General features: G+C 41.7%; 1 protein-coding gene across 1 annotated transcript; it reads left to right on the top strand.

The window, feature by feature from the left end:
* tbx18 (T-box transcription factor 18) lies at positions 1–26,079 on the top strand. Its single transcript, XM_031836718.1, has 8 exons — positions 1–727; positions 2,526–2,700; positions 3,413–3,514; positions 3,975–4,146; positions 5,186–5,353; positions 9,541–9,605; positions 14,956–15,047; positions 23,968–26,079. Exons 1-8 carry the CDS (start codon positions 487–489, stop codon positions 24,519–24,521), a joined length of 1,569 nt encoding a protein of 522 aa, XP_031692578.1. The 5' UTR covers positions 1–486; the 3' UTR covers positions 24,522–26,079.

A 26,079-nucleotide genomic window follows, 5' to 3' on the forward strand; every position in this document is an offset into this window, starting at 1 on the left:
CACCGGGGCCATGATTCATTCACGAGCCCCCTTCACCATTTAACACCGGACAGCTCGAGGAGGTGGGACTTCGGTGAGATCAGGGCTCAATTGGACGGGAGGCAGAATAATTGACAGCTGACAGCCCAGCCCTACAGCAGCCCTCAGATTATTTACACTTTCTAAAACTGGGGCCACTGCGGTCCGCATGCGCTCAGCTCACACACATCAGAAGGTCTATTTCACTTGCAGCTAACGTCTCATAGCTGCGTCCAGTTGGAGAGAGAGAGAGGGGGGGGAGAGAGTGTGTGTATTTGGTCACTAGGACGGTATGTGCGGTGCCCCAAAGTCAGTCCTGAACGGGCCGTAGCTCAAGGAGAGAGAGGAGCGTCCGCTATTACGGTGGAGGCCCTTGGGGTGAACTTTTCACTTCATTTCACTTCTGTTTAGAGTGACTTTTTCCTTATTTCCTTTCCTGCGCCTCTCCCTGGTCGGGCGGTTGGTGGAATGGCAGAGAAGCGACGCTCCCCGTGCACTCTGAGCGTCAAGGCGCACGCGTTCTCGGTGGAAGCTCTGATCGGGTCCGAGAAGAGACGGAAGCTCGGGGAGGACGACACTAGGGTGTGCTTTCTCGAGGAGGTCACGGAGGTGTTGGAGCTGCCCAGTAACGGAGGGGAGAGAGAGGAGAGGGCGTGCAACCGCGCCAGCGACCGGGGCAGTGAGATAGAGTGCGTTAGTGACGGCTCCCGTAAGTAAAGACTGTTACCATGGAGTGGTGACACCAAAGACGACTTAAAAATACATTCACCACCACTCCCTAGAAAAATGCACACTAAACGGAACATTTAATAATTACATATGAGGCTACAACTATTCTAACAGCGACTCATACGCAGGCGAAACTGATGTAGGCCTATACTGTTACTTGCCGGATAAATCTAATCTAGTTTTCTTGTTGACCTGTTTTTATTGCTCGTTGTTGTTGTTGTTGTGGGTGGTGGTTGTTTATTACTGCATAGCCTCAACAATAAGACAATGATTGTATGAACCGAATGATTGACATTAACTAAATTACCACTAGAATGAATAAAAAATCAAATCGATTACCTGCAATAACCAAGTAGGCTATACAAATATCCTAATAATAATAACAACACTAAATACAAATACTGTTATAAATATAGTCTAAACTTGAACATAATTACAGATTATTTACAGAGCCAAATGCACAGAGTAAGGTCCTAATATATTTATCTGGGTTCAGAAACACAGAGCATTTTAAACATGCATTCAAATGTATCTGATTTAAACATTAATGAGGGGCTGATATGTTTGCCGCTCTATTGTAGAGATATTATATAATATCCGGTTATTGGGCGAGGAAATAGAACGGCTGTGCGCATGACTAATCAGCCGCTTTACGAGTCTTGTTACAATCATAAACACGCCAATTAGCTATTACCGGCAGGAAGATGGCCTCGGATGAGGGCCGTTATACGAACGGGGTTTAGACTCGCGTTAAAAACACAGAAACACAACAAACTGTTCTATTGTAAATTAATAACAAATATAATCCAAACTATTCCATATCAACCTAACTGTATCTGTCAGAAAATAGTGTTTTTTCTTCAGTGTGGTTAAGCCTGGGTGTTGCACTGTGCTGACTGTGATTCTATAGTCCTTATATATTACTTCTTATTATTATATATTACTGTATTCTACATGAATATAATATGTATTTCTATTTGACCGTTATTTATCCAGGGAGTCCCATTGTCAGATCTCTTTTAACAGGCAGGGAGACCTTTCCATGACACAAACGTTATAATAGCCTATTCATAGAATTGACTCAAATAAAATATAATATAATTTCATTGTCAATCAAAGGATGGTAATTTGTCTTTGGCCTCACCGTGATAATAGATGATAACATAACAGGAGAGATAATATGGTCCTAAAATAATATTTAACCGTAGCGCTATAGTTTCTTACATTTACGCCTGTCTGGTTGTGGGCTGACCAATACAGAACATATATTGTTATATTGTCTGCGGCCTGAACACCCATTTTGACAGCAACACAAATGCTCCAGTCAGGTCTGGTTCAGTCTAGTCAGGTCTGGTCCAGTCTAGTCAGGTCTGGTCCAGGCTAGTCAGGGCTGGTCCAGTCTAGTCAGGGCTGGTCAGGCCTTGTGACTCTAGTGGAGCGGAACAGACACGGCCCGTTTGGCGACGAACAGAGTGCCATGATTATTATAACTGATGGGGCAATGACACACACGCACACACACACGCACGCACGCACGCACACACACACACACACACACACACACACACACACACACACACACACACACACACACACACACACACACACACACACACACACACACACACACACACACACACACACACACACACACACACGACTATACTTTAGACTCACTGCAGTCACTACTAGCCCGTACTAGATACTAGCCTTTACCAAACTACTACATGAAAACAAGACTGTGTTGCTCGTGACTGACCCGGACTGTCTTTCCGTAGTGGAGAGCTGTGACGTGCTGTTGGAAAGCCCCCACCCAGAGGCCCAAGCCCAGCGCGCGCCAACGGTAACAGTAACGGTTCCCGGAGAGGAGATGCGCGTGGATTTGCAGGGCTCCGACCTGTGGAAACGGTTTCACGAGATCGGTACAGAGATGATAATCACGAAGGCTGGCAGGTGAGAGAAACGACACGGTAACACAGAGGCTAAAGAAACAGTCAATGAAGAAGAGGACGACAAGCCTTTGTCTTGAACTTTAAACAATTTGCAGATATTTTACATGAGCTTTCTGCTGTGACGGAAAAGGGTTAGTCTTTTTTATTTAAACATGTTTCAAATGAACCGGTCCTTCAATGTTGCAATTATGACGCAAAGATTATTAAGTGTCTTAACACAAATGTAGAGAAGATTTACCGTCTAATCACAATTTGTTTGATTTAACCGGGATCAGAAACAAAACAAAATGGTTTAATTATAAGGGAAATACTGTGAACAGAATTGTTTATGAAAAGTTTACGCAAAATTACACAAAACCACCTTTGACTAAATATAATAATAATAATAACAGTCATGTTTTATTATAATGTTATAAGGTACTATTGTAATGTTGAAATAATATTTTCGCCAATTCAGTCGTAGCCTATAGGTCTACCAAGCATAATCATATATTAGGCTAAAGTGCTGATATTTATATCAATGTGTGAGAAATTAATATTTCATGGCACGAAAAGAAAAAAATCAGAACAATTGTAAAAACGACCAAACTGACTATGTTGCGTCTCTTTACACAGGCAGTGTTGGGCAACTAATCGAAATATTTAGTAAGCTACATATTTTATGTATTTTAATGTGACTCTATTTCTTGTCTCTCTCTCTCCTCCCGGTGCAGACGGATGTTCCCCGCTATGCGCGTGAAGATCTCGGGTCTGGACCCCCACCAGCTGTACTACATTACCATGGACATTATCCCCGTGGACAACAAACGATACAGGTTAGGAATATAACACAGAGATAACTATTATATAGGCCTAAACTATACAACAAATATAGACATAACAACCCCGTAGACAACACATTATACTGCTGCTACAGGTCAGGAATTAGCCTATGCAAAATCCCTTTCTGATAACCTATACTATTGCAGGTATTTCTGCAAACGTTTACATATAGATTAACTATGCTAGGCTAGAAAGGCGTCTTGGTTTCTTTGATATTATAGCATAAAAACCCTGAGAGGTTTATTAAAGTTGTAATTGTTTGTGTCTGGTGAACTGGGAACAAAGCGGAACAAATGGCGGTTGGGAACGGTCTGTCAGTCAGCGATGTGTCCTTGTGCGGTTTGGGAATAAACGCCTTTTGGACAGCAAACCTCCCAGTCCTGACGGTCAAATAACAAATGCTCCAATAAAATGAACTCAAAACACAGTGTTGATTTCTCTGTGTGTGTGCAGGTACGTGTACCACAGCTCCAAGTGGATGGTCGCAGGAAATGCGGACTCCCCAGTGCCGCCGCGTGTATACATCCACCCGGACTCTCCGGCTTCCGGTGAAACGTGGATGCGTCAGGTGATCAGCTTCGACAAACTCAAACTGACCAATAACGAACTGGATGACCAGGGACATGTAAGTTACCTATTTATTATAGATTTTTATATATGCAACACGCAACATTATGATGACTGTATTATTACTTGGACTAAATCTACTTCATTTGGTGGATGGAATGATGGATATATTGACTGATTGATGGATATGTTGACTGATTGATTGATTTATGAGCTACTGGTAAATCTTGATCAGAATGCTATTTGTATGAAGTGACTTTAAACTGGAAAAACTTGAGGAAAGGGGATTTCAAAAGAAGGAATCTGAAATTGTCGTTGAAGTTTAATATTCTATAACATGTTTACTTGTAGATATACAGAAGATGTTGTGTTTGATAAAAGGACAGAAATTGTAAATATTCTGAATGGAAGGATCGTGTTTATTGAGGTCATGTCTTGATTGTTATCAGAGGAAATAGATCACATTTTCCCCAGAAGTTTAGTTTAGTTCATTGCAGTATTTTAAAAATCATTGTCAACAGTGAGCTGTAAACAGACGGAAACCCTCAGGCTGGACTAAACTGTGATTGGCCGTTCAAGAGGAACTGTTTGTGTGTTTCTGTGTCTGTGTCTGTGTGTGTGTGTGTTTCTGTGTGTGTACGTGCATGCCTACGTGAGTGTGTATGTGCAAGTATGCGTCTGTGTTTTATGATGTGAGGGAATAGCAGGTAATTCCATTCATGTGTAATTGTGTAGTTCTTCTGCGGTATAATGATGCCCTAACCGTGCTGTGTGTGTGCTGTGTGTGTGCTGTGTGTGTGCCGTGTGTGTGCTGTGTGTGTGCTATGTGTGTGGGTTTGTGTGTGCCGTGTGTGTGTTGTGTGTGTGCTGTGTGTGTGCTCGGTGTGTGTTGTGTGTGTGCTGTGTGTGTGTTGTGTGTGTGCTGGGTGTGTGTTGTGTGTGTGCTGTGTGTTGTGTGTGTGCTGTGTGTGTGCTGGGTGTGTGTTGTGTGTGTGCTGTGTGTGTGTTGTGTGTGTGCTGGGTGTGTGTTGTGTGTGTGCTGTGTGCTGTGTGTGTGTGCTGTGTGGGTGCTGTGTGTGTGCTGTGTGTGTGTTCAGATCATCCTCCACTCCATGCATAAGTACCAACCGCGAGTGCATGTGATTCATAAGGAGCGTGGCGAGGAGCTGTCTCATGTTAGAGCCGTTCCCCAGGGAGACGGAACCAGAACACTCAGCTTCCCAGAGACCACCTTCACCACTGTCACCGCATACCAGAACCAACAGGTAACCTTTACACAACATTCACACAGCCATACCAGAACCAACAGGTAACCTTTACACAACATTCACACAGCCATACCAGAACCAACAGGTAACCTTTACACAACATTCACATAGCCATACCATAAACAACAGGTAACCTTTACACAACATTCACACAGCCATACCAGAACCAACAGGTAACCTTTACACAACATTCACACAGCCATACCAGAACCAACTGGTAACCTTTACACAACATTCACACAGCCATGCCATAAACAACAGGTAACCTTTACACAACATTCACACGGCCATACCAGAACCAACAGGTAACCTTTACACAACATTCACACAGCCATACCAGAACCAACAGGTAACCTTTACACAACATTCACACAACCTCTAAAGTCTAAACAACCATATCCAAGCCTTAAAGGTCCAATGCAGCCATTTTTATCTCAATATCAAATCCTTTCTGGGTAACATGGTACCATACTGTGATTGTTTTCAATTCAAATGGTAAAAATAAACAAAATAGAGTCCTAGAAAAGAGCAATTTTCTGAAGCATGAATTTTGCTAGGACTGTCTGGGAGGGGTTTAAGTGGGGAGGGGAAACGTAACATTTGCTGTTATTGTCAGAGAGGTTTGTAACTCTCTTTCTTATTGGTCTAATATCTAATTTACTGCATGGTGATGTCACCATGGTTGGCAAAAACTCCATCCCACCTAAAACAGGAGGAGATTTCAGGCATTCTTTTCAAACAGCTCTTACACTAAAAGGCATTATCATCATTTTCACAACTTCGCAGTATTATTCCAACATCATAGTGTGCAAATATAAATACAGACATAAATATAAACTCAACAAGTGTTGGTCACATGATTCATGAGCTGAGAAAAAGAACAAATACATTTTCCATGCACACAAAAATATTATTTCTCTAAAATGTTGTGCAGAAATGTTACATCCCTGTTAGAGAGAATTTCTCCTTTGCCAAGATAATCTATCTACCTGACAGGTATGGCACATCAAGAAGCTCATTTAAACAGCATGATCATTACACAGGTGTGCCTTGTGCTGCGAGCAATAAAAGGCCACCTATGTCTCAAGTTTTGATGGAGCATGCAATTGGCATGCTGACTGCAGGATTATCCACCAGAGCTGTTGCCAGATAATTGAATGTTAATTTCTCTACCATAAGCCACCTCCAACTGTGTTTGAAAATTTTTTGTAGTACGTCTAGCCGGCCTCACAACCTCGGAACACGTGTAACCTTGCCACCCTAGGGCCTCCAGGTGCAGTGTCTTCACCTCCAGGATGGTCTGAGACGAGCCACCCAGACAGCTGATGAAACTGTGGGTTTGCACAACTGAAGAATTTCTGCACAAACTGTCAGAAATTCTCTCAGGGAAGCTCATCTGCATGCTTGTCATCCTCACCAGAGTCTTGACCTGATTGCAATTTGGCGTTGTAACTGACTTCAGTGGGCAAATGCTCACTTTCGATGACCACTGGCACGCTGGAGAAGTGAGCCCTTCACGGATGAAACCCAGTTTCAACTGTACCAGGCAGATGGCAGACTGCACTGGGAAACATCATGTTTTTGACTGCACTGGGAAACATCATGTTTTTGACTGCACTGGGAAACATCATGTTTTTGACTGCACTGGGAAACATCATGTTTTTGACTGCACTGGGAAACATCATGTTTTCGACTGCACTGGGAAACATCATGTTTTCGACTGCACTGGGAAACATCATGTTTTCGACTGCACTGGGAAACATCATGTTTTCGACTGCACTGGGAAACATCATGTTTTCGACTGCACTGGGAAACATCATGTTTTCGACTGCACTGGGAAACATCATGTTTTCGACTGCACTGGGAAACATAATGTTTTCGACTGCACTGGGAAACATCATGTTTTTGACTGCACTGGGAAACATCATGTTTTCGACAGCACTGGGAAACATCATGTTTTCGACAGCACTGGGAAACATCATGTTTTTGACTGCACTGGGAAACATCATGTTTTCGACTGCACTGGGTCTTTAAGACAACCATACACTAACTTCTATACCACCGTCACCTCACTGTCTACCAGAACCAACAGGTAAACTCCATATAATGTTTAAATTATATTCACCTAACATTCAAACAACATTTAGATAATATTCAGACAACCACTACCCTCTACACTGTCATCACCCACCAGAACCAGCAGGTAACATTCACACAACATTCAGACGACCATACTAGAACGAACAAACAACCCTAACCTAACCTTCGGTCCGCATACAGCTCAGAGAACACAGCAAAGGGAGTGGCATGGGATCAGGCTTTGACTGTAGAAAGTACAAGAGAAACATACTGTTAAAAATACCCCTTGGTGGTCAGAGAGAGGGACAGAGAGAGGGACAGAGAGAGGGTCAGAGAGAGAGACAGAGAGAGAGAGAGAGAGAGAGAGAGAGGGACAGAGAGAGGGTCAGAGAGAGGGACAGAGAGAGGGACAGAGAGAGGGTCAGAGAGAGAGACAGAGAGAGAGAGAGAGAGAGAGAGAGGGACAGAGAGAGGGTCAGAGAGAGGGACAGAGAGAGGGACAGAGAGAGGGACAGAGAGAGGGACAGAGAGAGAGACAGAGAGAGGGACAGAGAGAGAGACAGAGAGAGGGACAGAGAGAGGGACAGAGAGAGGGACAGAGAGAGGGACAGAGAGAGGGACAGAGAGAGAGGGACAGAGAGAGGGACAGAGAGAGGGACAGAGAGAGGGACAGAGAGAGGGACAGAGAGAGAGAGAGAGAGAGAGAGAGAGAGAGGGAGAGAGAGAGAGAGACAGAGAGAGGGACAGAGAGGGACAGAGAGAGAGACAGAAGGAGAGCGACAGAGAGAGAGACAGAGAGAGGGACAGAGAGAGGGACAGAGAGAGGGACAGAGAGAGGGACAGAGAGAGAGACAGAGAGAGGGACAGAGAGAGAGACAGAGAGAGGGACAGAGAGAGGGACAGAGAGAGGGTCAGAGAGAGGGACAGAGAGAGGGACAGAGAGAGGGACAGAGAGAGGGACAGAGAGAGAGACAGAGAGAGGGACAGAGAGAGGGTCAGAGAGAGGGACAGAAGGAGAGCGACAGAGAGAGAGAGAGAGAGAGAGAGAGAGAGAGAGAGAGAGAGAGAGAGAGAGAGAGAGAGAGAGAGAGAGAGAGAGAGAGAATAGAGAGAGAGGGAAAGAGGGAGAAAAAGAAAGAAAGAAAGAGAGAGAGGGACAGAGAGAGGGACAGAGAGAGGGACAGAGAGAGGGACAGAGAGAGGGACAGAGAGAGAGACAGAGAGAGGGACAGAGAGAGGGACAGAGAGAGGGACAGAGAGAGGGACAGAGAGAGAGACAGAGAGAGGGACAGAGAGAGGGACAGAGAGAGGGACAGAGAGAGGGACAGAGAGAGAGACAGAAGGAGAGCGACAGAGAGAGAGAGAGAGAGAGAATAGAGAGAGAGGGAAAGAGGGAGAAAAAGAAAGAAAGAAAGAGAGAGAGGGTGAGAGAGGAAAGAGAGAGAGAGAAATGTAAAACACAGCACACACACACAGCACACAATGTAAACATATGTTTCCCATGCCAATAAAGCCCCTTTGAATTGAATTCAGAGAGAGAGAGGGAGAGGGCAAGAGAGTTGTAAGGTTCTAAGGGGCAGTGTGGAACGGGGCTGATGGAGCTCACACAGTGGACATTTTGGTCTCTACTGGTCTCTCCTGATCTCTACTGGTCTCAACCCGTCTCTAATGGTCTCTACTGATCTCTAATGGTCTCTGCTGTTCACTTTTGTACTCTACTGAGATCAATTGACACCCTTTACCATGGCACTTTGAGATTTATTTTAAACTGCAAAACCCTTACTGGTCTATTTTGGTTTCTACTGGTCTCTTCTGGTCTCTGCTGGTCTCTTCTGGTCTTTACTGGTCTCTTTTGGTCTACTGGTCTCTACTGGACTTTGTGGTCTTTACTGGTCTCCTTTGGTTTCTACTGGTCTCTACAGGTCTCTTCTGACCAATCCTTCTCTACTATAATGTTTACAAACAGGAGAAGGATGTACAGATCATTCCCAGACCAATCCTTTTTGTAACTGATGTTTGAGGGAATCTGACAATATGCTAATATGGTTGTGTTGCTTGTGTTGTTGTTGATGGTCTGATGTTGTGGTTTTTGTTGTTGTCTTCAGATCACCAGGTTGAAGATTGACAGGAACCCATTTGCTAAAGGCTTCAGAGACTCAGGCAGAAACCGGTGAGTTCCTCTACACATTACTGGATAGAGACAGAGCATGGGTTGTGTGTATATACAGTACCAGTCAAAAGTTTGGACACACCTACTCATTCCAGGGATTTTCTTTCTTTCTTTCTTTCTTTCTTTTTACTGTTTTCTACATTGTAAACAAATCAGAATATATTTTATATTTGAGATTCTTCAAAGTAGCCACCCTTTGCCTTGAGGACAGCTTTGCACACTCTTTTCATTCTCTCAGCCAGCTTCATCAGGTAGTCACCTGGAATGTATTTCTATTAACAAGTGTGCCTTGTTGAAGGTTCATTTGTGGAATTTATTTCCTTCTTAATATGTTTGAGCCAATCAGTTGTGTTGTGACAGGTAGGGGTGGTATACAGAAGATAGCACTATATGGTAAAAGACAAGTCCATATTATGTCAAGAACAGCTCAAATAAGCAAAGAGAAACGACAGTCCATCATTACTTGAAGACATGAAGGTCAGTCAATATAGAACATTTCAAGAACTTTGAAAGTTTCTTCAAATGCAGTCGCAAGAAACATCAAGAGCTATGATGAAACTGACTCTCATGAGACCCAGAGTTACCTCTGATGCAGAGGATAAGTTCATTTGAGTTACTGCTAATATGTAAATGCTTCACAGAGTTCAAGTAACAGACACATCTCAACATCAACTGTTCAGAGGCGACTGTGTGAATCAGGTCTTCATGATCGAATTGCTGCAAAGAAACCACTACTAAAGGACACCAATAAGAAGAGGAGACTTGCTTGGGGCAAGAAATACGAGCAATGGACATTAGACCAGAGGAAATATTTCATTTGGTGAATCCAAATTTGAGATATTTGGTTCCAACCACTGTGTCCTTTTGACCACACATGCGGATGATCTCCGCATGTGTGGTTCCCACTGTGAAGCATGGAGGTAGTGGTGTGGGGTGCTTTGCTGGTGACACTGATTTATTTAGATTTCAAGGCACACTTAAACAGCATGGCAACCACAGCATTCTGCAGCGATACATCATCCCACCTGGTTTGCGCTTAGTGGGACTATGATTTGTTTTTCAACAGGACAATGACCCAACACACCTCCAGGCTGTGTAAGGACTATTTGACCAAGAAGGAGAGTGATGGAGTGCTGCATCAGATGACCTGGCCTCCACAATCACCCCACCTCAACCCAATTGAGATGGTTTGGGATGAGTTGGACCGCAGAGTGAAGAAAAAGCAGCCAACAAGTGCTCAGCATATGTGGGAACTCCTTCAAGAGGGTTGGAAAAGCATTCTAGGTGAAGCTGGTTGAGAGAATGCCAATAGTGTGCAAAGCTGTCATCAAGGAAAAGGGTGGCTACTTTGAAGAATCTAAAATATGTTTAGGTTTGTTTAACACTTTTTTGGTTACTACATGATTCCATATGTGTTATTTTACAGTTTTGATGTCTTCACTATTATTCTACAATGTAGAAAATATTAAAAATAAAGAAAAACCCTTGAATGAGTATGACCCAAACTTTTGACTGGTACTGTATATATACAGCGAGGTCCATAATTATTGACGCCCTTGATAATGATGAGCAAAATAAGTGTATAAAATAAATAACACAAATACTGAGCTATGTTGAATGGCCCAATTTTTTTTGAAATTATATAATTTTATGCTAATACAAATGCTCAGAGAAAGAGACAAAGTAAAATAAAAAAAATCCTAAAAAAAGGTAGGGGTTAAAATTATTAACACCACTGGTTTCTTTCAATACCTTTCAATACCTCACCTTGAGGATAACGATGCTGAGCCTTTTTATAAAATGTTTTATGAGTTGGAGAACACATTGGGAGGGATCTTAGACCATTCCTCTATACAGACTCCTTCCAGATCCTTGATATCCTTTGTCTGTGCTTATGGACTGACCTTTTAATGGGTTTCAAGTCCGGAGACTGAGATGGCCTCTGCAAAATGTTGATTTTTGTGGCCAATTAACAATTTCCTTATGGATTTTGATGTCTGCTTGGGGTTACTGTCTTGCAGGAAGCTCCACTTGCGTCCAAGTTTCAGCCTCCTGGCAGAGGAAACCAGGTTTTTGGTTAAAATCTCCTGTTACCGGGTAAAGTTCTTGAAGCCATTGACCTTAACAAGGGCCCCGGGACCAGTGGAATAGCCGCATTACATCACAGGTCCACATTTTACAGTAGGTATGGGGTTATTTTCTGCTCATGCCTTCTCATTTCGATGCCAAACCCACCACTGGTGTGCGTGGCCAAAGAGCTCTATTTTCGTGTCATCTGACCAAAGCACCGGTTCCAATCCAAGCTCCAATGCCGTTTAGCCAACTACAGGCGTTTACATTTGTTGGATGACATGAAAATAGAGTTATTTTGCCACGCACACCAGTGGGTTTGGCATCGCAAAGTGAATGCACGAGCAGAAAATAACCCCATACCCACTGTAGAATATGGTGGTAGATGTTTCATGTAATGCGGCCATTTCGCTTCCACTGGTCCAGGGGCCCTTCTTAATTTCAACGGCACCAAGAACTTTACCAAAACCTGGTTTCCTTTAACAGTAGGCTTTCATTGTATTTTCTATCAGGTTTTAGACATTCAGAGACGTTCAGAGAGAGAGACGTTTTTTAAATCCATAATAATAATTGCCCCCCTGCCAACAAAATCATATTTAAACCATTATATTTACAACACCATCATATAACATCACATTCTCATAAAGCTACAGGAATATTAATACAAACAACATTAGCAGCATTAAAACAACAAATATGTTTACATAAAAACACACATCTAACATATCCAAATATGGTTGAGTGTTTTTAACATTTTTATATATATTTCATTTGAAATGTGTGCCAAAATAATATGAAAACTGCTTAGTTTGTGAAGATACTGTATATATGTTCTTATGCACAACGCAATGCGGAGTGCCTGGATAAAGCTCTTAGCTGTGGTATATTGGGCATATATCACAAACCCCTAATGTACCTTATTGCTATTATAAACTGGTTACTTACGTAATTAGAGTTGTAAAAATACATGTTTTGTCAGCCAATCAGTATTCGGGGCCTGAAACGCCCAGTTTATAATATTAGAGATACATAGCCAAAAGTATGTGGATAACCCTTCAAATGAGTGGATTCGTCTATTTCATCCACACCCGTTCGTTCATCCACACACCTTTTCAACAAGTCAGTTCGTCAAATTTCTGCCCTGCTACAGCTGCCCCAGTCAACTGTACGCAGTGTTTTTGTGAAGTGGAAACGTCTAGGAGCAACAACGGCTCAGCCGTGAAGTGGTAGACCACACATGCTCACAGAACGGGACCACCGTGTGCTGAAGCACGTAGCACGTAAAAATCATCTGTCCTCGGTTGCAACACTCACTACTGAGTTCCAAACTGCCTCGTCAGTTCCGAAGCAACGTCAGCACAATAACTGTTTGTTGGGAGCTTCATGAAATTGAGTTCCAAGCCTAAGATCACCATGCACAATGCCAAGCATCGGCTGGAGAGGTGTAAAGATCACCGCCATTGGACTCTGGAGCGTTCTCTAGAGTGAGGAATCACGCTTCACCATCTGGGAGTCCAACGGACGAATCTGGCCAAGACAACCCTACCTGCCTGAAGTTTGGTGGAGGAAAAATAATGGTCTGGGGCTTCTTTTCATGGTTCTGGCTAGGCCCCTTAGTTCCAGTGAAGGGAAATCTTAATGCTACAGCATACAATGACATTCTAAACGATTCTATGCTTCCTAATCTGTGGCAACAGTTCTGGGAAGACCCTTTCCTGTTTCATCATGACAATGCCCCTGTGTACAAATCCATCCACCTGACAGATAATCCACCCACCTGACACATAATCCATCCACTTGACAGATAATCCATCCACTTGACAGATAATCCATCCACTTGACAGATAATCCACCCTCCTAACAGATCATCCACCCACCTGACAGATAATCCATCCACCTGACAGATAATCCACCCACTTGACAGATAATCCACCCACCTGACAGATAATCCATCCACCTGACAGATAATCCATCCACCTAACAGATAATCCACCCACCTAACAGATAATCCATCCACCTGACAGATAATCCAACCACTTGACAGATAATACATCCACCTGACAGATAATCCACCCACCTAACAGATAATCCACCCACCCGACGGACAATCCACCCAACTGACGGATAATCCATCCACCTAACAGATAATCCATCCACCTAACAGATAATCCATCCACCTAACAGATAAACCACCCACTTGACAGATAATCCATCCACCTGACAGATAATCCATCCACCTGACAGGTGTAACATATTATATACAGTATGTAACTGTGTGTATAATATACAGTATGTAACTGTGTGTATAATATACACTTTTTAACTGTGTGTATAACTTCTTGTATAATATACAGTATAATTGTGTGTATAATATACAGTATATATTACTGTGTGTATAATATGCAGTATATAACTGTATGTATAATATACAGTCTGTAACTGTGTGTATAATATGCCGTATAACTGTGTGTACAACATACAGTATATAACTGTGTGTGTAATATAAAGTATGTATCTGTGTGTATAATATACAGCGTAACTGTATGTATAATATACAGCATAACTGTGTGCATAATATACAGTATAACTGTGTGTATAATATACAGCGTAACTGTGTTTAATATACAGTATATAACTGTGTGTATAATATACAGTATATTACTGTGTGTATAATATACAGCATAACTGTATGTATAATATACAGTATGTAACTGTGTGTATAATATACAGTATGTAACTGTGTGTATAATATACAGTATGACTTATTGTATAATATACAGTATATAACTGTATGTAAAATATACAGTATGTAACTCTGTGAATAATATACAGTATAAATTATTGCATAATATAGAGCATTACTGTGTGCATTATATACAGTATGTAACTGTGTGTATAATATACAGTATATAACTGTGTGTGTAATATACAGTATGTAACTGTGTGTATAATTTACAGTATGTTTAATATACAGTATAACTTATTGTATAATATACAGTATATAACTGTGTGCATAATATACAGTATATATTACTGTGTGTATAGAATAAATTATGTAACTGTGTGTATAATTTACTGTATATTACTGTGTGCATAATATACAGTATGTAACTGTGTGTATAATATACAGTATATATTACTGTGTGTATAGTATACATTATGTAACTATGTGTATAATTGACTGTATATAACTGTGTGTATAATATACAGTCTGTAACTGTGTGTTTAATAAACATTATATCTTATTGTATAATATACAGTATTTAACTGTGTGTTCCAGGATGGGTCTTGAGGCTCTAGTAGAATCCTACGCTTTCTGGCGTCCGTCTCTAAGATCCCTGACATTTGAAGACATCTCTGGAATTAAGCAAGGTAAGACATAGTTTCTTAAAACCTCTATTGAAACAAGAATCATCCAAACTAACTTAAAAAAAAATATTAATAACTTCCTTTTGTTACTGGTCTTACTGTTGTATTTGTCTAACTGTTTTACTGGTCTGACTGTTGTCTTACTGTTGTACTGGTCTTACTGGTGTACTGCTCGGACTGTTGTCTTACTGTTGTACTGGTCTGACTGTTGTACTGGTCTTACTGTTGTACTGGTCTGACTGTTGTACTGGTCTTACTGTTGTACTGGTCTGACTGTTGTCTTACTGTTGTATTGGTCTTACTGTTGTACTGGTCTTACTGTTGTACTGGTCTGACTGTTGTCTTACTGTTGTACTGGTCTTACTGTTGTACTGGTCTTACTGTTGTACTGGTCTTACTGTTGTACTGGTCTGACTGTTGTCTTACTGTTGTACTGGTCTATTGTTGTACTGGTCTGACTGTTGTACCGGTCTTGCTGTTGTACTGGTCTGACTGTTGTACTGGTCTGGCTGTTGTACTGGTCTGACTGTTATACTGGTCTTGCTGTTGTACTGGTCTGACTGTTGTACTGGTCTTGCTGTTGTACTGGTCTGACTGTTGTACTGGTCTAGCTGTTGTACTGGTCTGACTGTTATACTGGTCTTACTGTTGTACTGGTCTGACTGTTGTACTGGTCTTACTGTTGTCCTACTGTTGTACTGGTCTTGCTGTTGTACTGGTCTTACTGTTGTACTGGTCTGACTGTTGTACTGGTCTGACTGTTGTACTGGTCTGACTGTTGTACTGGTCTGACTGTTGTACTGGTCTGACTGTTGTACTGGTCTGACTGTTGTCCTACTGTTGTACTGGTGTTACTGTTGTCTTACTGTTGTACGGGTCTGACTGTTGTACTGGTCTTACTGTTGTCTTACTGTTGTACTGGTCTTACTGTTGTCTGACTGTTGTACTGGTGTTACTGTTGTCTTACTGTTGTACTGGTCTTTCTGTTGTACTGGTCTGACTGTTGTACTGGTCTTACTGTTGTCTTACTGTTGTACTGGTCTTACTGTTGTACTGGTGTTACTGTTGTACTGGTGTTACTGTTGTACTGGTCTTATTGTTGTACTGGTCTTTCTGTTGTACTGGTCCTACTGTTGTACTGGTTTTACTGTTGTCTTACTGTTGTACTGGTGTTACTGTTGTACTGGTCTTATTGTTGTACTGGTCTGACTGTTGTACTGGTCTTACTGTTGTACTGGTCTTACTGTTGTACTGTTCTTATTGTTGCACTGTTCTGTTTGTTGTACTGATCTTACTGTTGTCTTACTGTTGTACTGGTGTTAAAGTTGTACTGGTCTTATTGTTGTACTGGTCTGACTGTTGTACTGGTCTTACTGTTGTACTGGTCTTATTGTTGTACTGAACTTTCTGTTGTACTGATCTTACTGTTGTACTGGTCTAACTGTTGTACTGGTCTAACTGTTGTACTGGTCTAACTGTTGTACTGATCTTACTGTTGTACGGGTCTAACTGTTGTACTGGTCTAACTGTTGTACTGGTCTTGCTGTTGTACTGGCCTGACTGTTGTACTGGTCTTATTGTTGTCTTGCTGTTGTACTGGTCTTATTGTTGTCTTGCTGTTGTACTGGTCTTACTGTTGTACTGGTCTTACTGTTGTACTGGTCTGACTGTTGTACCTGTCTTATTGTTGTCTTACTGGTGTACTGGTCTGCCTGTTGTACTGGTCTGTCTGTTGTACTGGTCTTACTGTTGTACTGGTCTTACTGTTGTACTGGTCTGACTGTTGTACTGGTCTTATTGTTGTCTTACTGTTGTACTGGTCTTATTGTTGTCTTGCTGTTGTACTGGTCTGACTGTTGTACTGGTCTTATTGTTGTCTTACTGTTGTACTGGTCCTGCTGTTGTACTGGTCTTATTGTTGTCTTGCTGTTGTACTGGTCTTGCTGTTGTACTGGTCTTATTTTTGTCTTGATGTTGTACTGGTCTAACTGTTGTACTGGTCTAACTGTTGTACTGGTCTTACTGTTGTACTGGTCTTACTGTTGTACTGGTCTGACTGTTGTACCTGTCTTATTGTTGTCTTACTGGTGTACTGGTCTGCCTGTTGTACTGGTCTTACTGTTGTACTGGTCTTACTGTTGTACTGGTCTGACTGTTGTACTGGTCTTATTGTTGTCTTACTGTTGTACTGGTCTGACTGTTGTACTGGTCTTATTGTTGTCTTACTGTTGTACTGGTCTTATTGTTGTCTTGCTGTTGTACTGGTCTTGCTGTTGTACTGGTCTTGCTGTTGTACTGGTCTTATTTTTGTCTTGCTGTTGTACTGGTCTTACTGTTGTACTGGTCTTATTGTTGTCTTGCTGTTGTACTGGTCTTATTGTTGTCTTGCTGTTGTACTGGTCTTGCTGTTGTCTTGCTGTTGTACTGGTCTTGCTGTTGTCTTGCTGTTGTACTGGTCTGACTGTTATCTTACTGTTGTACAGTTCTTACTTTTGTACTGAACCTAATGTTGAACTGGTTTTACTCTTGTCTTACAGTTCTACTCATCTTGATGTTGTACTGGACTTAATGTTGAACTGGTTTTACAGTTGTACTGGTCTTACTGTTGTCTTACTGTATTTCTCATCTTACTGATGTACTAGCCTTTCTGTTGTACTGGTCTTACTGACTATGACTATGATATGTGGACCAAGTTGTACTGACTATGATATGTGGTCTTAGTTGTACTGACTGTGAAATGTTGTCTTAGTTGTACTGACTGTAATATGTGGTCTTAGTTGTACTGACTGTGAAATGTTGTCTTAGTTGTACTGACTGTAATATGTGGTCTTAGTTGTACTGACTGTGTTATGTGGTCTTAGTTGTATTGACTGTGATATGTGGTCTTAGTTGTACTGACTGTGAAATGTTGTCTTAGTTGTAATGACTGTGATACAGTGCCTTGCGAACGTATTTGGCCCCCTTGAACTTTGCGACCTTTTGCCACATTTCAGGCTTCAAACATAAAGATATAAAACTGTATTTTTTTGTGAAGAATCAACAACAAGTGGGACACAATCATGAAGTGGAACGACATTTATTGGATATTTCAAACTTTTTTAACAAATCAAAAACTGAAAAATTGGGCGTGCAAAATTATTCAGCCCCTTTACTTTCAGTGCAGCAAACTCTCTCCAGAAGTTCAGTGAGGATCTCTGAATGATCCAATGTTGACCTAAATGAATAATGATGATAAATACAATCCACCTGTGTGTAATCAAGTCTCCGTATAAATGCACCTGCACTGTGATAGTCTCAGAGGTCCGTTAAAAGCGCAGAGAGCATCATGAAGAACAAAGAACACACCAGGCAGGTCCGAGATACTGTTGTGAAGAAGTTTAAAGCCGGATTTGGATACAAAAAGATTTCCCAAGCTTTAAACATCCCAAGGAGCACTGTGCAAGCGATAATATTGAAATGGAAGGAGTATCAGACCACTGCAAATCTACCAAGACCTGGCCGTCCCTCTAAACTTTCAGCTCATACAAGAAGAAGACTGATCAGAGATGCAGCCAAGAGGCCCATGATCACTCTGGATGAACTGCAGAGATCTACAGCTGAGGTGGGAGACTCTGTCCATAGGACAACAATCAGTCGTATATTGCACAAATATGGCCTTTATGGAAGAGTGGCAAGAAGAAAGTCATTTCTTAAAGATATCCATAAAAAGTGTTGTTTAAAGTTTGCCACAAGCCACCTGGGAGACACACCAAACATGTGGAAGAAGGTGCTCTGGTCATATGAAACCAAAATTGAACTTTTTGGCAACAATGCAAAACGTTATATTTGGCGTAAAAGCAACACAGCTCATCACCCTGAACACACCATCCCCACTGTCAAACATGGTGGTGGCAGCATCATGGTTTGGGCCTGCTTTTCTTCAGCAGGGACAGGGAAGAGGGTTAAAATTGATGGGAAGATGGATGGAGCCAAATACAGGACCATTCTGGAAGAAAACCTGATGGAGTCTGCAAAAGACCTGAGAATGGGACTGAGATTTGTCTTCCAACAAGACAATGATCCAAAACATAAAGCAAAATCTACAATGGAATGGTTAAAAAATATACATATCCAGGTGTTAGAATGGCCAAGTCAAAGTCCAGACCTGAATCCAATCGAGAATCTGTGGAAAGAACTGAAAACTGCTGTTCACAAATGCTCTCCATCCAACCTCACTGAGCTTGAGCTGTTTTGCAAGGAGGAATGGGAAAAAATGTCAGTCTCTCGATGTGCAAAACTGATAGAGACATACCCCAAGTGACTTACAGCTGTAATCGCAGCAAAAGGTGGCGCTACAAAGTATTAACTTAAGGGGGCTGAATAATTTTGCACGCCCAATTTTTCAGTTTTTGATTTGTTAAAAAAGTTTGAAATATCCAATAAATGTCGTTCCACTTCATGATTGTGTCCCACTTGTTGTTGATTCTTCACAAAAAAAATACAGTTTTATATCTTTATGTTTGAAGCCTGAAATGTGGCAAAAGGTTGCAAAGTTCAAGGGGGCCGAATACTTTCGCAAGGCACTGTATGTGGTCTTAGTTGTACTGACTGTGATATGTTGTCTTAGTTGTACTGACTGTGAAATGTTGTCTTAGTTGTAATGACTGTGATATGTGGTCTTAGTTGTAATGACTGTGATATGTGGTCTTAGTTGTACTGACTGTGATATGTGGTCTTAGTTGTACTGACTGTGATATGTGGTCTTAGTTGTACTGACTGTAATATGTGGTCTTAGTTGTACTGACTGTGATATGTGGTCTTAGTTGTACTGACTGACTGTGATATGTGGTCTTAGTTGTACTGACTGTGATATGTTGTCTTAGTTGTACTGACTATGACTGTGATATGTGGTCTTAGTTGTACTGACTGTGATATGTGGTCTTAGTTGCACTGACTATGACTGTGATATGTGGTCTTAGTTGTACTGACTGTGATATGTGGTCTTAGTTGTACTGACTGTGATATGTTGTCTTAGTTGTACTGACTGTGAAATGTTGTCTTAGTTGTAATGACTGTGATATGTGGTCTTAGTTGTACTGACTGTGAAATGTTGTCTTAGTTGTACTGACTGTAATATGTGGTCTTAGTTGTACTGACAGTGATATGTGGTCTTAGTTGTACTGACTTTGATATGTTGTCTTAGTTGTACTGACTGTGAAATGTTGTCTTAGTTGTAATGACTGTGATATGTGGTCTTAGTTGTAATGACTGTGATATGTGGTCTTAGTTGTACTGACTGTGATATGTGGTCTTAGTTGTACTGACTGTGATATGTGGTCTTAGTTGTACTGACTGTAATATGTGGTCTTAGTTGTACTGCCTGTGATATGTGGTCTTAGTTGTACTGACTGACTGTGATATGTGGTCTTAGTTGTACTGACTGTGATATGTTGTCTTAGTTGTACTGACTATGACTGTGATATGTGGTCTTAGTTGTACTGACTGTGATATGTGGTCTTAGTTGCACTGACTATGACTGTGATATGTGGTCTTAGTTGTAATGACTGTGATATGTGGTCTTAGTTGTACTGACTGTGATATGTGGTCTTAGTTGTACTGACTGTGATATGTGGTCTTAGTTGTACTGACTGTGATATGTGGTCTTAGTTGTACTGACTGTAATATGTAGTCTTAGTTGTACTGACTGTGATATGTGGTCTTAGTTGTACTGACTGACTGTGATATGTGGTCTTAGTTGTACTGACTGTGATATGTTGTCTTAGTTGTACTGACTATGACTGTGATATGTGGTCTTAGTTGTACTGACTGTGATATGTGGTCTTAGTTGCACTGACTATGACTGTGATATGTGGTCTTAGTTGTACTGACTGTAATATGTGGTCTTAGTTGTACTGACTGTGATATGTGGTCTTAGTTGTACTGACTGACTGTGATATGTGGTCTTAGTTGTACTGACTGACTGTGATATGTGGTCTTAGTTGTACTGACTGTGATATGTTGTCTTAGTTGTACTGACTATGACTGTGATATGTGGTCTTAGTTGTACTGACTGTGATATGTGGTCTTAGTTGCACTGACTATGACTGTGATATGTGGTCTTAGTTGTACTGACTGTGATATGTGGTCTTAGTTGTACTGACTGTGATATGTTGTCTTAGTTGTAGTGACTGTGAAATGTGGTCTTAGTTGTACTGACTGTGATATGTGGTCTTAGTTGTACTGACTGTGAAATGTTGTCTTAGTTGTAATGACTGTGATATGTGGTCTTAGTTGTACTGACTGTGAAATGTTTTCTTAGTTGTACTGACTGTGATATGTGGTCTTAGTTGTACTGACTGTGATATGTGGTCTTAGTTGTACTGACTGTGATATGTGGTCTTAGTTGTACTGACTGTGATATGTGGTCTTAGTTGTACTGACTATAACTGTGATATGTGGTCTTAGTTGTACTGACTGTGATATGTTGTCTTAGTTGTACTGACTGTGAAATGTTGTCTTAGTTGTAATGACTGTGATATGTGGTCTTAGTTGTACTGACTGTGATATGTGGACTTAGTTGTACTGACTATAACTGTATTATGTGGTCTTAGTTGTACTGACTATAACTGTGATATGTGGTCTTAGTTGTACTGACTGTGATATGTGGTCTTAGTTGTACTGACTGTGATATGTGGTCTTAGTTGTACTGACTGTGATATGTTGTCTTAGTTGTACTGACTGTGATATGTGGTCTTAGTTGTACTGACTGTGATATGTGGACTTAGTTGTACTGACTATAACTGTGATATGTGGTCTTAGTTGTACTGACTGTGATATGTGGACTTAGTTGTACTGACTATAACTGTGATATGTGGTCTTAGTTGTACTGACTAACTGAGTTTGAGTTTGAGTTTATTTTTATTTTTACAGGGACAGTGCACATTAATCAACATTTCAGTAAAAGTGCCGGTTTTAGCCAGCCAGCTAATTTTCAACCGCAGTCCCTGGGCAGGTTATTAAAAACAATTACAATATAGACAATAGCAACATAGAACAAGCAAGACATAGCAACATAGGACAAGCAAGACATAGCATACAGACAGAGCAACATAGGACAAGCAAGACGTAGCATACAGACAGAGCAACATATAACAAAAAGCAGCAAGACAAAATTCATAAAAGCAACAAAGTGTTTCCACACCTCACAAGCTACAGACAACAGACAACATGGAGAGCGGCAACACACAGCTAGGGACCATGTTCACAAATCTGATTGACCTTTAGCCATGTCTTCAAGCATTTTGTGAAAGTGTGATATGTGGTGCAGTTATGTGTGTCTGATGGCAGTGTATTCCAGACATGGGAAGCTCTCACAGAGAATGCAGAATTACTAAAGGTGCTTTTCCTTAGGGGAACTATACAGTCACCTCTCATGGCAGACCTTGTGGATCTGCTGCCATATGTCTGGGATTTCTGTTTAACAAAAATATTGAGTGGAGGGGGAGCCAGGCCATTGAGGATCTTGAATACAAGACATGCGTCGGTGTATTGCACAAGATTTTCCCAACTCAAGAGCTCATGCTTTCTAAGGATGTGACAATGATGATGGCTATTGGGCTTCCTATCAAGCACTTTGAGAGCCTGTTTGTTAGACAGACTGAATAGGTTTTAATGTTGTACAGCAAGCTTGGGCCCAACTAGTCAAGCAGTATGTTAAGTGGGGGAGTATCATAGATTTGAAGTACAGTTTTGCTACCTCTGTAGTCAAACAATTTCGTATAAATCGGAAATTAGCTAGGTTGATTTTGGTTATTTGAATTACTGACTGTGATATGTTGTCTTAGTTGTACTGACTGTGATATGTGGTCTTAGTTGTACTGACTGTGATATGAGGTCTTAGTTGTACTAACTGACTGTGATATGTGGTCTTAGTTGTACTGACTGACTGTGATATGTGGTCTTAGTTGTACTGACTGACTGTGATATGTGGTCTTAGTTGTACTGACTGTGATATGTGGTCTTAGTTGTAATGACTGTGATATGTTGTCTTAGTTGTACTGACTGACTGTAATATGTGGTCTTAGTTGTACTGACTGTGATATGTGGTCTTAGTTGTACTGACTGTGATATGTGGTCTTAGTTGTACTGACTGTGACTGTGATATGTGGTCTTAGTTGTACTGACTATGACTGTGATATGTGGTCTTAGTTGTACTGACTGTGATATGTGGTCTTAGTTGTACTGACTATGACTGTGATATGTGGTCTTAGTTGTACTGACTGACTGTGATATGTGGTCTTAGTTGTACTGACTGACTGTGATATGTGGTCTTAGTTGTACTGACTATGACTGTGATATGTGGTCTTAGTTGTACTGACTGTGATATGTGGTCTTAGTTGTACCGACTGACTGTGATATGTGGTCTTAGTTGTACTGACTGTGATATGTGGTCTTAGTTGTACCGACTGACTGTGATATGTGGTCTTAGTTGTACTGACTGTGATATGTGATCTTAGTTGTACTGACTATAACTGTGCTATGTTGTCTTAGTTGTACTGACTGTGATATGTGGTCTTAGTTGTACTGACTGTAATATGTGGTCTTAGTTGTACTGACTGTGATATGTGGTCTTAGTTGTACTGACGGTGATATGTGGTCTTAGTTGTACCGACTGACTGTGATATGTGGTCTTAGTTGTACTGACGGTGATATGTGGTCTTAGTTGTACTGACTGTGATATGTTGTCTTAGTTGTACTGACTGTGATATGAGGTCTTAGTTGTACTGACTGTGATATGTGGTCTTAGTTGTACCGACTGACTGTCACCTTAGTTGACTGGAAGCTGGTCTGCATTAGAGTGTCTGTTAAATTAATAAAAGGTTAATGTAAAATGGAACTGATTAGTTTATTTTTTTGATGTTACTCTGTGTCTGTCACTCTGCAGGAGCCCCGGGGGCCCATGGAGGTGTTGGATCGCCTCACCTGCTCTCCTCCTCTCCTTGCTCCTCCCCCTTCCAGGTATGGCCTCTCTCTCCCCCGGACTACACCTGCAGCCGGCCGACACACACACCCCTACATCGCTACAGTAACCTCCCCGAGCCTTTCCCCTCTCCTACGTCGCGAGGACCGTCAGCCTATGACAGCGAAGGATTCTGCTCTATGTCCCTCCCTCCCTCTCAGATTGGCTATCTACAAAACCCTGCCCACCAGGGTTACGGAAGTCTCCGCCTCCACTCCCCCCCTTACGGTCTCTACGGTTACGCCTTCCCCCCCTCCCCCCGCCTCATTGCCAGCCCAGACAAGATGGCGGCTGCTTCTGCCGCTGCAGCCAATCAGAACCCTTTTCTCGGCTCCTCACCCAATGGAACCCTGGCGGACAGTCTGGGCATGCTCAGTGGAGGCCAGCAGGCCAACTTCCTGTTTGACTCTCGGACGCTGGGAATGGCTGGCAGCCAGTCAGGGGGAGGGGCTTCACAGGTCACTACCCACATGGGCTGAGAAATACTCCGACCCTGACCCCCAGGGTTGCTATCGCAAATAGCTGCTTTTCCGGGTAGGACATGGATTTGGAACTCTGGAATAAATCACCAGCCAATGAGGATTGATGAGACATCTCACGGACCTATGAGGAGACAGAGAGAGATGGAGAGATGGAGAGAGAGAAACAGAGCGAGACAGCTTTAGTGACGTTTGTGTGAGCGCTAAGAAAGATAAAGAGAGAACGTCAAACTCCGCTGACTAATGGGATATTGTTGTTGTTGTTGTTTGTAAGTATGTTATTAAAGGACTAAATAAACAGAAGCTTCTGAGAGACTGAAACAGCTGCGTTGGAGGAGATCTGGGGGTCTGATACAAGTCTGGAGACCTGAGAGAATAAACACACCCACCAACAAGCCCCGGAGCTGGAGATTCAACATCTGGAAGAATCGGGAAATAAACACTACGAACACTTCAGCACCTGTGGTTTCCTATACAGCGTCTCTGAACAGTTATAACCTCACACAGCTCCTAGGAACAGAGTTGACACAGTGAGAGGTCTCCTATACAGCGTCTCTGAACAGTTATAACCTCACACAGCTCCTAGGAACAGAGTTGAAACAGTGAGAGGCCTACTGAGATATATGTTATACAGGACTGTATTCAGGACTGTTATACAGGACTGTATTCCCATGCCAAAGATACAGTGTCAGTCAATCTGCAATGTTTCCCTATTCCTTATGTAGTGCACTTCTCCTGGCTGGAAACCTATAAAGCAGCCCTATGAAGCTCTGGCCTAAAGTAGTGCACTATATAGGGAATAGGACTCTGGCCTAAAGTAGTGCACTATATAGGGAATAGGACTCTGGCCTAAAGTAGTACACTATATAGGGAATAGGACTTACATCACACGTTGTGTGTGTGGCATGTTTTAATTATTTGACATAAAGGTGTCATAACTGCTTATAACCTTTATACATAATGAACTGTGTTAATGGTGGGTCATGTGACCTAACGCACTTACTGCCAACACACACACATGCACACACACACACATGCACACACACACACACACACACACACACACACACACACACACACACACACACACACACACACACACACACACACACACACACACACACATTTCCTGCCAACCCACAGCGTTCTGCCTGGCCTCTGTCTATGACGGACAAGCAGCTTCATGAGCCCAAAAAAATAATAAAAAGTATAATATTATTACACACTAACCATCAGAGAACCTGTTTCACACAGATCCTTTTTGTAATATATCAAGCATCAAATATGTGTGAGTGAGAGAGAGAGAAATATGTGTGTGTGTATGAATCTCAGAAACAGAAGTCCAAACCCTTGTAAACAGAACATTTCAAAGGTTAAAGGTTTGGGAAGGCTTAAAACAAAAAGGCAACAAATGTAAAACAAGTGTCTATCTGCTGAACACGCGGAGCCATAAACCAAGCAGCCTGACCTATATACTGAACTAAAATATAAACACAACATGCAACAATTAAAAAAATGTTATTCAGTTAATGTAAGGAAATCAATCAATTGAAATAAA

This window comes from Oncorhynchus kisutch, linkage group LG12, assembly GCF_002021735.2.
Source record: "Oncorhynchus kisutch isolate 150728-3 linkage group LG12, Okis_V2, whole genome shotgun sequence".
Taxonomy (NCBI): Eukaryota; Metazoa; Chordata; class Actinopteri; order Salmoniformes; family Salmonidae; genus Oncorhynchus; species Oncorhynchus kisutch.

What these genes read in the sequence shown, in the direction of transcription:
- tbx18 (XM_031836718.1), top strand. Translation starts at nt 487, where the DNA reads ATGGCAGAGAAGCGACGCTCCCCGTGCACTCTGAGCGTCAAGGCGCAC. An exon ending in GTGCGTTAGTGACGGCTCCC is followed by an intron (nt 728 to 2,525) that starts GTAAGTAAAGAC and finishes GTCTTTCCGTAG; the next exon opens with TGGAGAGCTGTGACGTGCTG. An exon ending in CCGCATACCAGAACCAACAG is followed by an intron (nt 5,354 to 9,540) that starts GTAACCTTTACA and finishes TGTTGTCTTCAG; the next exon opens with ATCACCAGGTTGAAGATTGA.